This window comes from Dermacentor silvarum, chromosome 1 (assembly GCF_013339745.2).
Source record: "Dermacentor silvarum isolate Dsil-2018 chromosome 1, BIME_Dsil_1.4, whole genome shotgun sequence".
NCBI lineage: Eukaryota > Metazoa > Arthropoda > Arachnida > Ixodida > Ixodidae > Dermacentor > Dermacentor silvarum.
This window is the reverse complement of record NC_051154.1, coordinates 340,981,959-340,996,625: the sequence shown is the minus strand read 5'-3', so window position 1 is coordinate 340,996,625 and position 14,667 is coordinate 340,981,959. Positions and strand designations below refer to the sequence as shown.

The 14,667-nt window shown below is 45.9% G+C and overlaps 1 protein-coding gene across 1 annotated transcript in view; it reads left to right on the top strand.

Moving 5' to 3' along the window:
• The window catches only part of LOC119444185 (histone acetyltransferase KAT5-like), a 103,012-nt gene that overhangs the window by 64,277 nt on the left and 24,068 nt on the right, over nucleotides 1-14,667 (top strand). The window contains exons 7-8 of the mRNA XM_049660478.1: nucleotides 4,735-4,815; nucleotides 11,152-11,241. Of these exons, the coding sequence (XP_049516435.1) occupies nucleotides 4,735-4,815; nucleotides 11,152-11,241 (171 nt within the window). The remainder of the gene's footprint in view (nucleotides 1-4,734; nucleotides 4,816-11,151; nucleotides 11,242-14,667) is intronic.

Sequence of the window (14,667 nt, the reverse complement as noted above, 5' to 3'; positions counted from 1 at the left end):
ATTGGCTAGCTAACTTGAAGGATCCTTCAAGTCGCCTCGCACGATGGAGTCTGAGACTTCAGGCATTCGACATCACCGTCGTTTACAAGTCCGGGCGAAAGCACTCTGACACCGACTGCTTTTCTCGCGCCCCCGTCAAACCCCCGCCACAGGACGACCAAGCTGACAACATTTTCTTGGGACCCATCAGTGCCGATGAATTCACCGAACGAGCCGACCCAGAACTAAGGAGCCTTGTAAACTACCTGGACGGCAAGACCGTTGGTGTGCTGAAGGTGTTGAGGCGAGGACTGGCAGCGGTTTTCTTGCAAAACGACATTCTTCTAAAGAATTTCTCGCCACTCCGAGCCAACTACCTCCTCATAGTACCTTCAGCATTGCGTCCAGAGGTTCTGCAAGCTCTCCATGACGACCCAACGGCCAGACACCTCGGTATTTCCCGCATGCTCGCGAGAATACAAGATAAATACTACTGGCCTTGCCTCTCTGCCGACGTCGCCCATTACTTAAAGACATGCCGAGACTGTCAGTGATGCAAAACACCGCCAACAAGGCCAGCCGGACTTCTACAGCTGATCGAACCACCTCGCCGAGCGTTCCAGCAGATCGGGATGTACTGCCTGTGGCCTTTCCCGACGTCGATGTCCGGGAATAAATGGATCGTCGTAGCTACGGACCACCTCACCTGCTACGCCGAAACAAAAGCCTTGCCTAAAGGCAGTGCTACTGAGATAGCCAGATTCTTCGTTGAAAACATTCTCCTGCATCACGGTGCTCCTGAAAACCTCATCACCAACAGAGGTACGGCCTTTATGGCAGATCTAACTCGAGCAATCCTGCGATACAGTCAGATAATTAAGCCATCAGTGGACCACCGCCTACCCCCGCAGTCGAATGGCCTCACTGAGCGCCTAAATAATACCATCGCCGACATGCTGGCAATGTACGTCTACGTCGAACACAAGACATGGGATGCCTTTCTTCAGTACGTGACCCTCGCATACAACACGGCCATGCAAGAAACAACGCACATGTTCACCTGGTCTATGGAAGGAACCCGGCAACTACGCTTGACGCCATGCTAACGGACGTCACCGACGAAGCCAGTCTCGACGTTGCCACCAACTTTCAGCACGCCAAAGAAGGTCAACAGCTCACCCGCCTGCGCATCAAGAACCAGCAGAGGACCGATAGCCAACACTACAATCTTCAACAACGCTAAGTCGAGTACAAGCCCGGCGACCATGTTTTGGTCTGGACTCCGATACGCCGACGAGGACTTAGCGAGAAACTGTTATGTTGCTATTTTGGACCCTATAAGATCATTCGACGTATTGGCGTTCTGGCCTATGAGGTCGTACCAGACGGCATTTTGCAATCACAGCGGCACCGCGCATGACCTGAAGTCCTCCACGTGGTGTGTCTTAAGCATTTCTGCGCCCGCTGACAAACTTAGGGACATTGTTGCTTTGTTTTTTTCTTTATTACACATGGTTTTGTTTTCGCTTTCGTGTTTGTAGCATCGGGACAACATTTTTTGTCAAGGGGAGGGTATTGACACATGTACTTGTTTATCTTTCACCAGTGACCGCTTTTCACTCTCCGACAAATGTTAAACGCTATCGCTCGGCGCCTGCATGTATTGGAAGTTTCTTGAATGTTATCGATGCTTCTCTCCATTGTCTCTTCTCACCGACGCTTATGTAATCTGATTGTTCGATTACACATTGGCCTTTACGGATAGTCAGCCTTGCGTCTGCTCCAATCAGAAAGTCGTCCATGTACATGGATTTCTGAAACAGTAAAGCTGTCGTTTTGTAGTTATTCTTGGCACATCGAAAATGATGTTGCAATGTGGCCATCAATAGAAAAGGACTCTAAGTGGCTCCAAATGGCACTCTGGTCATCCTCCAGATTTCTTGTTCTGGTAAAGGTTGGTTTTCCTGAGGAGGTGTTGTAAACCCGAGGAATCGCAGTGAATGTCTGTCCTTCTCATGCAGGCCAATTTGAAAGGAGGTCTTTTCAACATCTACTGTCATAGCGACCTTGTGTCACCGGAAATGCAAAAGTGAGACGGCTACGTGTGGGTTTAAGCTCTGCCCAAATTCCAAATTTTTGTTCAATGACTTCGCTCCACGTTCATGTGAGGATGCATTGAAAACAATGTGAATATTTGTTGTAGTCTGTTCTTCCTTGATCACCGCTCAATGTGGCATGTAGTAAACTCGAAATTCGCTCGTGGAACTTGAATAGGAAACTCTTTCGGCTGATCCTTCTTCCAGATATGCACAAATGATTTTGTCGTATTTTTCCAATAGGCTGTGGTCCTTGTTGAGTTTGCGCATCAAAATGCCAAGGCGTTTAGTGGCCACAGAGAAATTGTCTGCCAAGTCCACTGTTTTATTCCAAGGAAATCGAACTTAATAACAACTGTCCATTTTAGTTATATTTTTCTCTAACTCTTGTAGCGGCAATTCACTATCGAGCAAGCTTTCTTCATCAGCTCTGACACCAAGACTTTCTAGGTCCTGAAATCATGAGAGAACCTCCAGGACAGTGTCCTCTTCTACGCAGGTTCAGAGCACAATGCTGCCTGGGAAAGGAAGTGGCCCTTGCACAGTCCATCCTAATTTGGTGTGCACAGCTTCTAGATCCTTCCATTTCTTCCATACAGTTTTCATGCCGCCAGTCACAAGTTGCCAGTAGTAGTCTGAACCTATAAGTATTGCTATAGAATTTTCGTTGTCTCCACCTAAAAAGAGGGCTTGTGTATCTAATCCTGTTTCTTCCATCTTTTCTTTATAACTTCATCTGGAATGGGAATGTGCTCACTACAGATGTCCTCCACTTCTAAAGCTTCGATTTCAATAGGTTTATCTGTATTTTCTGGGAAGACGATCACGCAAACTCTTGTCATTGTTTTCTGAGTCTTCTGTCCTCCGAAAACTCCTACATTCACCGTTTCCTCTTCCAGAAACTGACAGCTGAGTGTGCGTGATGCATCTATAGTAATAAAGCTGTGCTGACTTCTGCTGTCAAAGAGTATCCTTTAATGCTTTGAAGTTGCCGTGCCTGCCACTCTCACCGTGCAGCACTGCAATAATATTACGGGGCTTGCTTGTTGAGAAAGAAGGTTAACTGCTGTCGCAGAAACCTCATTCTCTTCCTTCTTGAAGTCAGGGTTACACATCGAAGTGAAATGACGTTGAGAACATCGATCAAATCTTTCTCTTCCTCTACAGTCCCTTGCCATATGACCTTGTTTTAGACATCGAAAACATCATCCGGCCTTGGTGAGAGTCTGTTTCTTGTATGTCAGACTCACTTCTTTGTTGTCGCAGACTTCAGCACTATGCTTAGATTATTTGCAAAACAGGCACAGGTCAGGCTTCTCCAGCACACCTTGTAGAGCCGCTGCAGATGGCGCGTTGCGATGCTGAATAGATGGCCGCCAGAGGCACCAGCAACAGCCACAGACGCTGTGCGCGTTCGGTCCAACGCGGGCTAAACGCCGACGGCGTCGCCAACGGTAGTGCGCGTTGCTGGTGCTGCTACATATATATTCAAAGCACACGTGTTGCGATGGATGAACCAGGCTAGTGCTAAGGTTGAATTTCACAGCACAATTTCCATTCCACATTCAGTAATCACACACAGATCATTTGTGGCTTCTTTCAGGGGCAGATGTGGACTTTTGGGTTGGTGCTTGTTACGTTTTGTGCGAGAACATTACAAGGAGCAGAGACAGCTTATGCGCAATTACAAGCAATATACACACATCCTTTCTTCAGTAGCTGACATTAAGCACAGGTAGCATGAGGGTATGCTTGCGTTGACATGACGACTTTGCTGTAGCCGAATTCCGAATACTGCATATGCGGTGAAGATAGCTGGGCATGTAAGCATGTTTAGAGGCTATCTTGTAATTTGTTGTAGCGCTGTCAAAACAACAGGGACATTGATGACACACGAGACAGCACACAGCGCTGAACTACCAGATGCAAAGAGCTGTTTTTTACGTACGCCATGTCTCTTCACACTGAACTTCAGAAACCGCAGTTGCGCACTGGAAAACAAATTTAAACTTAAATACGTTTTTAAATGACAAAAGTCGCGTATTATTTGCCCCTAATAAAGACAGGTCAGTAATATTATAATGAACACGTTTTCTTCACTACATTTGTAACTACATTTGTAGCGAAGAGACACTCTAGTTGGTCCGGCTCTAGTGGGCCCAGATGCTAGTGGGTCCAGCGCTTTGCTTGGCAATGGCGCTCATGCTTGAAAGCTGTGTGCTCGTTTGACAGTCACCGCTGCTCTTCTCTGAGTTCTAATATAAACTTTTTTATACATTAAAAGAATTATGCGGCGTGTGCCACAAAACCTGGCAGCAAGCAACACTGGCTGTAGCACCAGTCGCATTGTTGAAAGCGCAGTCATGTGAAATGGTCCCTCTAAAAGTTGCATTGCAACGCGTGCAACTGAACCGATTTTCATCGCTCTAGTTGCAGCATGTGAAACAGCCTATACGTAAGTGCATATGGTTTTTCATTGACCTAAAGGTCTGCCTGTCTTCTCGGGACTCTTTAGACCTGAATTAATTTCTTAGCAGTGTGCAGATTTCCAGACAGCATAACGTTCTGTGACCACTGTTTGAAATGTTCGCTACTCCTGTTCCTACTTTGCTTCATGCAGTGCGGTGGTGTTCTGCCTTGTGCGGGCCTCTCATTTCAGGAACTGGCCAACACTTGTATTTACTTGTGCGAGTTCTGCCTCAAGTTTACAAAAAGTCAAACCTGCCTCAAGAGACATCTGGTGAGGAAACCTTTTGACTTGCCATGAGGCTTTTTTGTTGTTTTATGACAGATTTCTGCATTGTTCTTCGTGGAGTTTCGCAATTGTGCTGTTGATTATTATCAGAAGCTTTCTTTCCCTTCTTGCTGCATGCATATCGCATGACGATGCAGCAAGGATATGTAGACCGTGCATATTGCATGTAGGGTTAAAGCAGATTCCTGATTAGTACCAAGGACCACCTTAGTCGAACTGGTGCTGCTGGATTTTATCGGTATGCCAAATTGCACTTAACCTAGCTCTCTTCCCTTCTCTCTTAATTTCCCCACCTCAGAATTTGCAGAAGTAACCTTGCCACACAGATTAAGATTAACAAAGCCTTTGCACATCACATGCACGTTTCAGCTGCATTTGCTGGAGGCATGTGGGCAGGGGCTCCGGAAGTATGTCTGATGTGTGGGGGCGACGTCTGGGGGCTCATGTTGCGTCGTGTAGTTCACCTCTCTCTCTCTCTCTCTCTCTATATATATATATATATATATATATATATATTGTTACACTGCTCTGCACAACATTGAGGAGAGGAGCACGAGCTTGGGGCTGACGAAGACGACGTTTCAGTGACTGGCCAGTTGTGTCAATGCTTTTCAATCATGTACATATTGTCAATACATTTCCCATCTTGCTTCTTCCCTCCGTAACATATTTGGTGGAGGTGCAGAGTACTGCTGTGCATGACGGAGCTCCGAAGTGGACGTAGCCTGGCCACTAACAACATGACGACCGCTGGAGCCGGTGCTGGGACAGCCACCATGCCGACAGGAGCAACCGCTACCACAATGCCGACAGTCATCTTGACCCAGCCCCGCGACCCAGGCACGTTTTCCGGGACAAACAATCTTGACGTCGATGAGTGGCTCCACATGTACGAACGTGTCAGCGCCCATAACATGTGGGATCAAACTGTTATGCTGGCAAATATAATTTTATACCTGCAAAGCACGGCACGAGTCTGGTTTCGAAACCACGACTAAGAACAGATGAGCTGGGAGCAATGCAAGCAAAAGAGCCGTGAGTTATTCGGCAAGCCTGTTGGCTGTCAGCGAGCTGCACAAAAGGAACTTGGGTCCCATGTCCAGATGTTGACCGAATATCTGACATACGTCCAGGATGTTATCACCCTTTGCCGCAACGTTGACAAGCGAATGTCGGAAGAAGACAAGGTGAACCATGTACTGAAGCGCATAGCAGACGGCACTTTTAATCTTCTAGTATACGTATAAGAATTTTGTCACCATCGTCGTCGTCAATAATGATTGTCGACACTTCCATGAAGCAAAAAGTTGTCGCATCAAACACCAGTTCATGCGTCTTCCAAATACAGCTGATACGTCGTCGTTCGAGGACCTTCACCCTCCGCATCATCCGCCAATGTCCGAAAGCCTTGTTCGTGTTGTTCGGCGAGACATTGAAGCCGCTGCACCGGACTGACAATTTCCCTCGTGCAGTCTGTCGTACACGAAGAGTTGGCAGACCTTGGCATTCAGTCTGTCTGTTCCGTCAACCAATCAGATACTTATGCCTTTCATATGATCCCTTCTTCACGACGCTGGTACCCCTCTCGGCCTTTTCACAACCCAGCAGAATGGCGAACATCCGATGACGGACCAATTTGTTTCAACTGCCGACACGTTGGCCACACTTCTCATCACTGCCCCAATACCTGGACGTCATCGCAATATCAGCCTGCATTCTTACCTTACCGCCACTCACCAGGTATTCATCCACCACCGGAAGATTCCACAGAGCCATACAACCCTACTTAGGCCGTCTGCATCTACACGGCAGAATCGTTCACCCTCACCACGACGTCCCCTGTCTCGCTCATTTACTACTCGCCTTTCTCCGACCCCCATCTACCGGCGCTCTATGGTAAACTGACGGGTGCAGCTCCGAGGGGTTACGCTGCTGGAACGACCCCGACTGCAATTCCTCTACTGACCTTACCAACGGGTAGGAATTCACTTGATGTGTACATAGATGGCATCCCTGTTACTGCTCTGCTTGATACCGGTGCGCACATCTCTGTGATGAGTGACCAGCTTCGTCGATGGCTCACTCAAGTCCCGACACCCTGTGTTGTGCGAGTCGTTGATGGAAAAACACCGGCCACAATAGGAATGTGTACCGCTCCCGTCGGTGTCGCTGGCCGCCAAACATCTGTTTTGTTTACTGTTATTCAAGAGTGTCCCCATGACGTTATTCTAGGCCTTGATTGTCTATCCGCTCACTCCACACTTATCGACTGCTCCGCTGGACATTTCCCGTCTTGCTTCTTCCCTCCGTAACAATATATATATTTAAAGGGGGATTTATTGAAACTCGTCCGAGGGATCGCAAGTGGCTTTTTAGGCACAGTCCTAGCTGTTGGCATCCGCAGCTCGAGCTCGGGTCTCGCGCCGAAGCAATGGCAGTGCCCACAGCGCCTACATGCATATTCCCCACTACAATTGCCCCCGCTGCAAAGGTGAGCCATCCTGGCGACCTAAGGTGATGACACGACGAGGGGGTCGGGGTACAGCTTCAGGCAGCTGATGTGAACCGTCTTGCGGCCAGGCGGCCCTTGTTCGAAGATGGTTTTACCGGTTCGACTACATAGTTGACAGGCGATGTACATTCAACGATCCGGTACGGACTCTGATATTTTGGAGCAAGCTTTGGGCTAAGGCCTGGAGATTGGAATGGCAGCCGAAGCCAGACGTGAGAATCCACGGCGAAGGACTGTGTTGGCTGATCGTGGTCGCGGCGATCTTTTTGGATGCCTTGGGTATCCGACGTGAATGAGCGAGCCAGTTGACGGCACTCTTCAGCATGTCAAGCAACTTCTGAAAGCGGGGTGAATTCAGAGGCGTCCGGGTGATACGGAAGTACGGTGTCAAGGGTAGATGATGGTTCACGTCCATAAAGAAGAAAAAATGGTGAGAAGCCTGTGGTAGCCTGAGTGGCGGTATTGTACGTGTAAGTCACAAAAGGAAGGACGTCGTCCCAATTGGAATGATCCGACGCAACGTACATTCTGAGCATGTCACCAAGAGTGCAGTTGAACCATTCCGTTAGACCGTTAGTCTGTGGGTGATACGCCGTAGCGGTGCAGTGAATAGTGCGGCACGCTGCCAGTAGCTCATTAATAACGTCTGACAAGAATACGCGGCCTCGGTTGCTGAGCAGCTCTCGCGGTGCGCCGTACCGTAATATGAAATGCCGTAAGAGGAACGCTGCGACATCGCGAGCAGTAGCTGAAGCAAGTGCTGCAGTTTCGGCGTATCTTATTAGATGGTCTACTGCGACAATTATCCAACGATTTCTGTTAGCAGTGCATGGAAGGGGCCCATAAAGGTCAATCCCGACTCTGTCAAAAGGACGTGCAGGACACGGTAAAGGTTGCAGTGGGCCTTTCGTATGAGGAGTTGTCTTGCGTCGCTGACAGGCTGCACATGACCGAATGTATTTGCGCACGTAAGAATACATCCCTCGCCAGTAGTACCGCTGGCGGAGCCGCTCGTGCGTTTTCAGGACGCCAGCATGTGCTTGTTGTGGGTCGGTGTGGAAATACGTGCATATGTCGGAACGCAAATGGCGAGGGATCCCGAGCTCGAGCTCGGGTCTCGCATTGAAGCGATGGCAGTGCCCACGGCGCCTACATGCATATTATCCACTACAATATATATATTACTAACTATTTTCTTACTCTTCCCGCCGACAGGGAATGCTTCGGTAGTCACAGTGCAGCGGAGGCTCCAACGCGGTATAGCCTGGTGTTGGCACTTTCCGCACATGGTTTGTCTTTAACCTGTGGCGCCTCGTCGCTTATGGAGCGCAGCTTCAACATGCAACAGCTTCAGGGGTGGTGGGAGGGAAAAAAAGGGGGGGGGGGCAGCCGGAACAGCTTTGAGTGTTGGGGCATGCCCGCACTGGTTTAGAACCTGTGGGGCTGACTGCCCCCACTGCCCTCCCCCAATTCCGGAGCCCCTGCATGTTGGCTTGCTCCTCATGGTGTCCTCTAAGTTTATATAGAATAAGAGCCCCTTAATTAGAAGTTGGTTTGCAGTAGTCCGTGAAAACATAATGTCCATCAATTGGGCTGTGGGCACAGGCTGTAAACTTGTGGCTATTGAAAAATTCAAGCATCCTACTGTCTTCTGGCATTATTCGATGTGAATGGGTCTTTTACCACTGCAACATGTTTTTTAAACGTTAATTTAATACGGCTTTATTGTAATCTTTGATATTTATTTATGAATTTTCAGTATTCCTATGTCACAAGAATTGACACAGGAAATGACATTCTAGCATAAATTGGCAATGTTTTGCATATATATGCACTCTAACAAGGTTTGCTGGCCGTGAGTGCATGGCAAGCCTATATTCTGTTTCATGCAAAGCAGACAGCACTCCTGAAGCTAGAGAAACTTCTTGCAGCCACGACATCAAAAAATAGTGCATCACATATGAAAGATAAACGTATGCATTATGTGATTCAGTGGAACATAAATCTCATTTTTATGCCGCAAGATATGACAAATATTACATGGAAGGCATTTTTGACTTAAAACCTATTTACCACTAAATGAGTGAAGCCACATTTATGTGATTAGCCCCTACAATGTACTACTTGTACTCTCGACCACAACATTGTACGTTGCCTGCTAGAAGCGCAAAAGGGCACGTATATGTGATTTAGTGTAACGTTACGTTCACAACTTGTAGTTGTCATATATGAAGTTGTTATTCCATAGAAAGCATCCCAGATTGAAACTGCATTCTAAAATGACTTGTATGACTGCACTATTTGAGTAGCTTTTGCTATGTATGAAACAAAGTAAGGTCCTGGACTGAGCAGTTGTGACCATGCAGAAGCACGAGCTACAATGCTGAGGCTTGCGTCTTTTTCATTTTAATAACCAAGCAGCAGCAGCGATGCTTTGGCTTTCTTCATCAACAGTATCATTTTTTTATGTATTCACTTCTGAGGAGGACATAAGGAGGTGATAATTGACATTGTCGACAAATTCTGAATGCAAGAAAGATTGCCTGTGTGTTCAATATGGGGTGCCTCAATTTGAATATAAAGATTTTTTTTCACATTTAGTGAAAATTTGACATTTTTCACATTTTCAATCATTTAGTGCTATTATTCAATTGACTTCCATTGATTCGAAACTTTAGTTAGCTGTAGTTTTGGTTTCCTGTGGAAAGATGAGGCTTTTACTTCAAGCTATAAACTTTGACTCTTATTCCAACTAAACAGGTTGCTGGTAGTTAGATTGCAAGTTCTGCCAGTAAATATAGTTGATGGGCTGTTCTTTTGAATAAACAAATGTAAAAATGGTCCCACAGCATCATGCAGCTCTGTTCACAAGCAAGAAAGATTTCAGTAGTCACATGTTGAAACGAAGCTGGTTTTTGGCCGTGTTGTAACAAAAGGTTGTGCAAGTGTTGTCATCACATAAACAAGCTCTAGCTGCATTTTAAGAAAGAGACTGTGCCGCATGGGGATGCTGGAGCTGGCAATAGCTAAAGCTGCTGAAGTGACACATAGTAGAATGATCCTTTAGGCTTACAGGCAGTGCTTACCTGGCCTTCGCTTGTGCAGGTAGAGATTGTCATGTGATATTCTCAGTTTATAAATGCTGATTTATCAATCTCACTTCTGTATGACCAGAACAAATCTAACATGAGATAAAGCCATTTTTATGTCTTCTGCCGAGCTGCAACCCACCACCGTAGCCCAGTGGCTATGGCGCTGCGCTGCTGAGCTTGAAGTCACGCGATCGATCTTGGTCACGGCAGCCATATTCCTATGTGGCAGAATGCAAAAACACTTGCATACCGTGCATTGGCTGCATGTTAATGCACCCTAGGTGATCAAAATTATTCCAGAGCCCCCCACTATGGCGTATCTCATAATCAGATTGTGGTTTTGGCACACAACACCCCCCCCCCCCTTTTTTAAATTTAAGACAACTTGACGTGTGGTTGGACATTTCTAACCAGGTGTAAAGGTGTGTTTAACCTGGTTAGAAATATCCAACCACACCTTGTCATTTCTTCTGATGTGTCATCCTGCTGGTGGAAATCGTAAGGAGTAAAAGTGTGTGTTCTCTCTAAGCACATTTGTTCTGGGTTGTGGGAGGCATTTAAAGTTACCATATGGGGAACATTCAGCTTCCCTGGTTAAAACACTCAGTAGACGTTTTGTGAGCTTAGCAGAATCTATATGATTGCCAGTTTGATATTTCTTTGTGTGTTGTGTATAACTGTAGTGACAACCCTACTGCAATCTTTTTCCTCAATCAGGCCAAATGCCAGTTACGGTGCCCACCAGGAAAGGAGATTTATCGCAAGGAAGACCTCTCGATTTTTGAGATCGATGGCCTCATTAACAAGGTTTGATATCTTGCTTGATTTTGGATTCATGTGGTGCTGGCATCTTGTAGTGGTGCAGATTGAATGGTTGCATATGTGCCTCCAGTTGTTGCTTACAATCTATTATTACACATCAATTTGAAAAATCAAGAAACTGTGTATTCGGTCGTGCTGAAGTGCCCACTTGTTATTTTTGTTGACACTGTAGGCTCCAGCGGCCACTGTAATCTATTTGTAGGGGTAGAGAAAGGCACCTCCTATAACAGCTTACCACCTGTAATTTTTATTGCAATAGCAATTATGTGGACACTCCAGGCAAATTTCCGCTGCCGTCGGCGTCGCCGTGGTGTTCCGGAATAAGTCCAAGTGCGATAACATTGATGCCGCATGGCCGTATGCTGTAGGTGCGAGCGAAAGCTTGCTAGGGTGAGCCGAGAAGTTTGGTGGCTTGATACGGCGGTGTCTTCTGGCGCTAGCAAGGGAGAAAGGCAGGGAGGATGTGCACCATCTTCTCACGCGCGCAAGGGGGGGAGTGGGGAGGTGTGCGCGCACTAGGACAGCTATTATAGGCGGTGTTGGCTAGGAGAGGGGGGCAGGTTCATGCGCATGTCCTCTTCTACTCCAGCTGCTGCGGCGAAGTGCAGTCACGCGTGCCCTATCATGGAGGAAATCTGCGCTGGTTTCGAAGACTAGCCGGCCACATATAGCTGATGGCTAAGTGTGCGCTGTGTTCTCGCGTGCCTAGTTCGCATTGAAACGAGAAGCAGCTCGAAGAGGAATTCGCTCGCTGCTGCCAGCGTTCTGACAGCGAGGGTCCGCGGTCATCGAGTTAGATGTGTTCATGTGTGCGCGTGTGGCAACGTGCTTGTTAATTTAGTTAGTAAGCAAATGTTTACAGCAGTTTATGAGGCTGATAAAATGGCTACCCTTACTTTGTAGAGCTGTCTCATAATTTGCTATCGCAATCAATGTTTTGCCTGTTGAGCGAAACTGACTTTTTGTATTCATGCAGAAAAGAAAAAAGAAAATGAATTTATTCTTGCCTTAGTGTCACTGTGCTACTATCAAGAGTGCACCTTTTTTACCTCTTACCATTAGTGATCTTGGTTCAGGTTTTGTGCATGATATTTTACCTGTCAAAGTTGTTGCTAATATGTATTAAAATATTAATATTACCTAAAGCACTACCTGAAGCAAACATTTCTTTTTTTATATAAATGCATCTGCAGCTCTGGTATATTTGGCTGCGCAATTGAGTTTTTCATCATGCAGACGAGACTCATTATATCGTTATGCATTCGCCTGCTCGGTTTATCAAGAGCCATGGCGCCGACGCAAGTCAGAACAAAAAAAACGAAGAAAACGAAAGCCGCGGCCGGCAGCGCTTGCGTGCTTGTCATTGCGGAAATGGCGTGAGCACAACCATGCAACTCCGCTCCACCAGCAGGGATACGCGGATAAGCCCCAGACCTTTAGTTTTATTCAGGGGGCTTCTCCATGCCGAGTGAGTGAGCTGCCCTCTCCCTCGGCACATATTTTTCCTCCATGCTGCGCCAGCGCATTATCACCGGTGAGCGACAACGCCGCCATTTTACGGTGGCCGTGGTGCTGTGGAAGTAGTGCGCAACAGAACTAATGTTAATCCGCGCCACCTGCCCGGCGCACCCAAAGTCACCGAAACCAACCAATGGCTCAGCCCTGCCGCAGCTTGCGCAAAGGAACCAATCGCGACTGAGAAATTTGATCCCGATCTAGCTCGGAGCGCGTTCGAAAATGCGCTGCGTGACAAGACTTCTGCGGGGTTTAGCTTTTATAGAGTAGTCGCTTTTATTAAATTAACGCTTATATCGAATTTTTTTGCCGTCCCGTTTACTTAATTGTAACGCGGGTTTATTGTACACTCTGCAGATCAAACCTAATGACAAAGGAGAAAGTGTTCATTTTTACCCAAGTCTTGTTTGGGCAGAGGACATCGAAATATTATAATATTTCTTTTTTTCAGTGGCATCAGGGATGGTAACAGAGTGCCAAAATGACATGAATGATGCGTTGTTTTTTTTTCATGTGTGAAGACGTGTATGCATGCACATCTCACGGTCGATGGAAATCTCACATGGCTGTTGTTTTGTAGTAACGCTGCAGAATTGCAAAACCATCTCCTGTCAGCAGATCCAACACTGTGATAAGTTCACAGTGACATCACTGTCAGTGTCATCACTGAAATCTTGTTCTTTTTCATGATCTGAATTCTTGCGATTGAAAATTTGGTTGACATTCATCAACATAGCAAGTAGTAGGCACGCTGTGTGGTTGCTTTGAACTGTTGCCATCATGACACAGAACCTGACACTCAAACCAATAAGCTCAGTGACATGGGCACCACAGAACAATCATTAATGTCACAGCATTTGTTTGGCAGATTCAATTAACTTGGCTAAGACTACCTTTTCACATGGTTGTCAAATTGCTGCTCTCCATTTGCAGTATTGGATCCAGCTAGTCACAATAGTTGAGTACTGCATAAGGTTGGATGTTAGGTGTAAACCAATCGAAAAATCAATTTTGAGGTTGTAGTGTCAATGAATTCTGTATATAGGGTGCCCCAACTATCATGCATCAAGATTTAAAAATGTGCAAATGCCACATAGCTGGACATAACCAAGGTAATGTTGTTTGCAGTCACTTCGAGATACTGAAATTACTTTTTGCATTCCACCTAATTACATATTTAGTCTTAATAAATAATCAACTTCTCAAATATTATAATTAGATAAAAAGTCTCAATGAGAAAATTGTAGAGCAACATGAAAAACTCTCGATACAGCTTTCTGTTGCTCAAAATGTGCTGCATGAAAGTGTTTTTTCGTGCGTGAAAGAAGCCCGTGAATACTCGTAAAGTGGCTCGAGCAGCCAGTCGCCCAGCTCCGCAGAACCTCATGAAAAACTTCGGGGAGGGTGAAAAGAAAGCAAAAAAAATGGAGTGCATTCTACTGGAGCATTTTAAAGCTTGTCGGGAACATGAAAACATAAAAGTTCATTTTTCTCAAAATGGCATTTTTGAACTTTTAAAATATTTTATGCACATTTTCTAGAAAACCACTCACCAGCTATTAGTTCTTTTACATCTTATAGTACATTGCATTGGCAACAATCTGAACTCATAATAATAAAACACTCTTTATGCCTTATTGGTGAAAAAAAATTTTAAACTCTGAAGTTATTCTTTTATAGGTATTGACAAGTGTGAACAAATTTTTTTTCTCTGGGGAAGCCTGTACATACAAATTATTTTAGGTTTCGTTTGAAGACAGTAATATGTGGCACCTATCTGCCAATTTAAACAATCATCCTGTCAATAATTTTTTAGAAAAGGTACATTGCCATCTGAAACTTGTCTAAAATTTGATAGATAGTTACAGAAAATATAAGAGGTTCTATGGAGGAAAA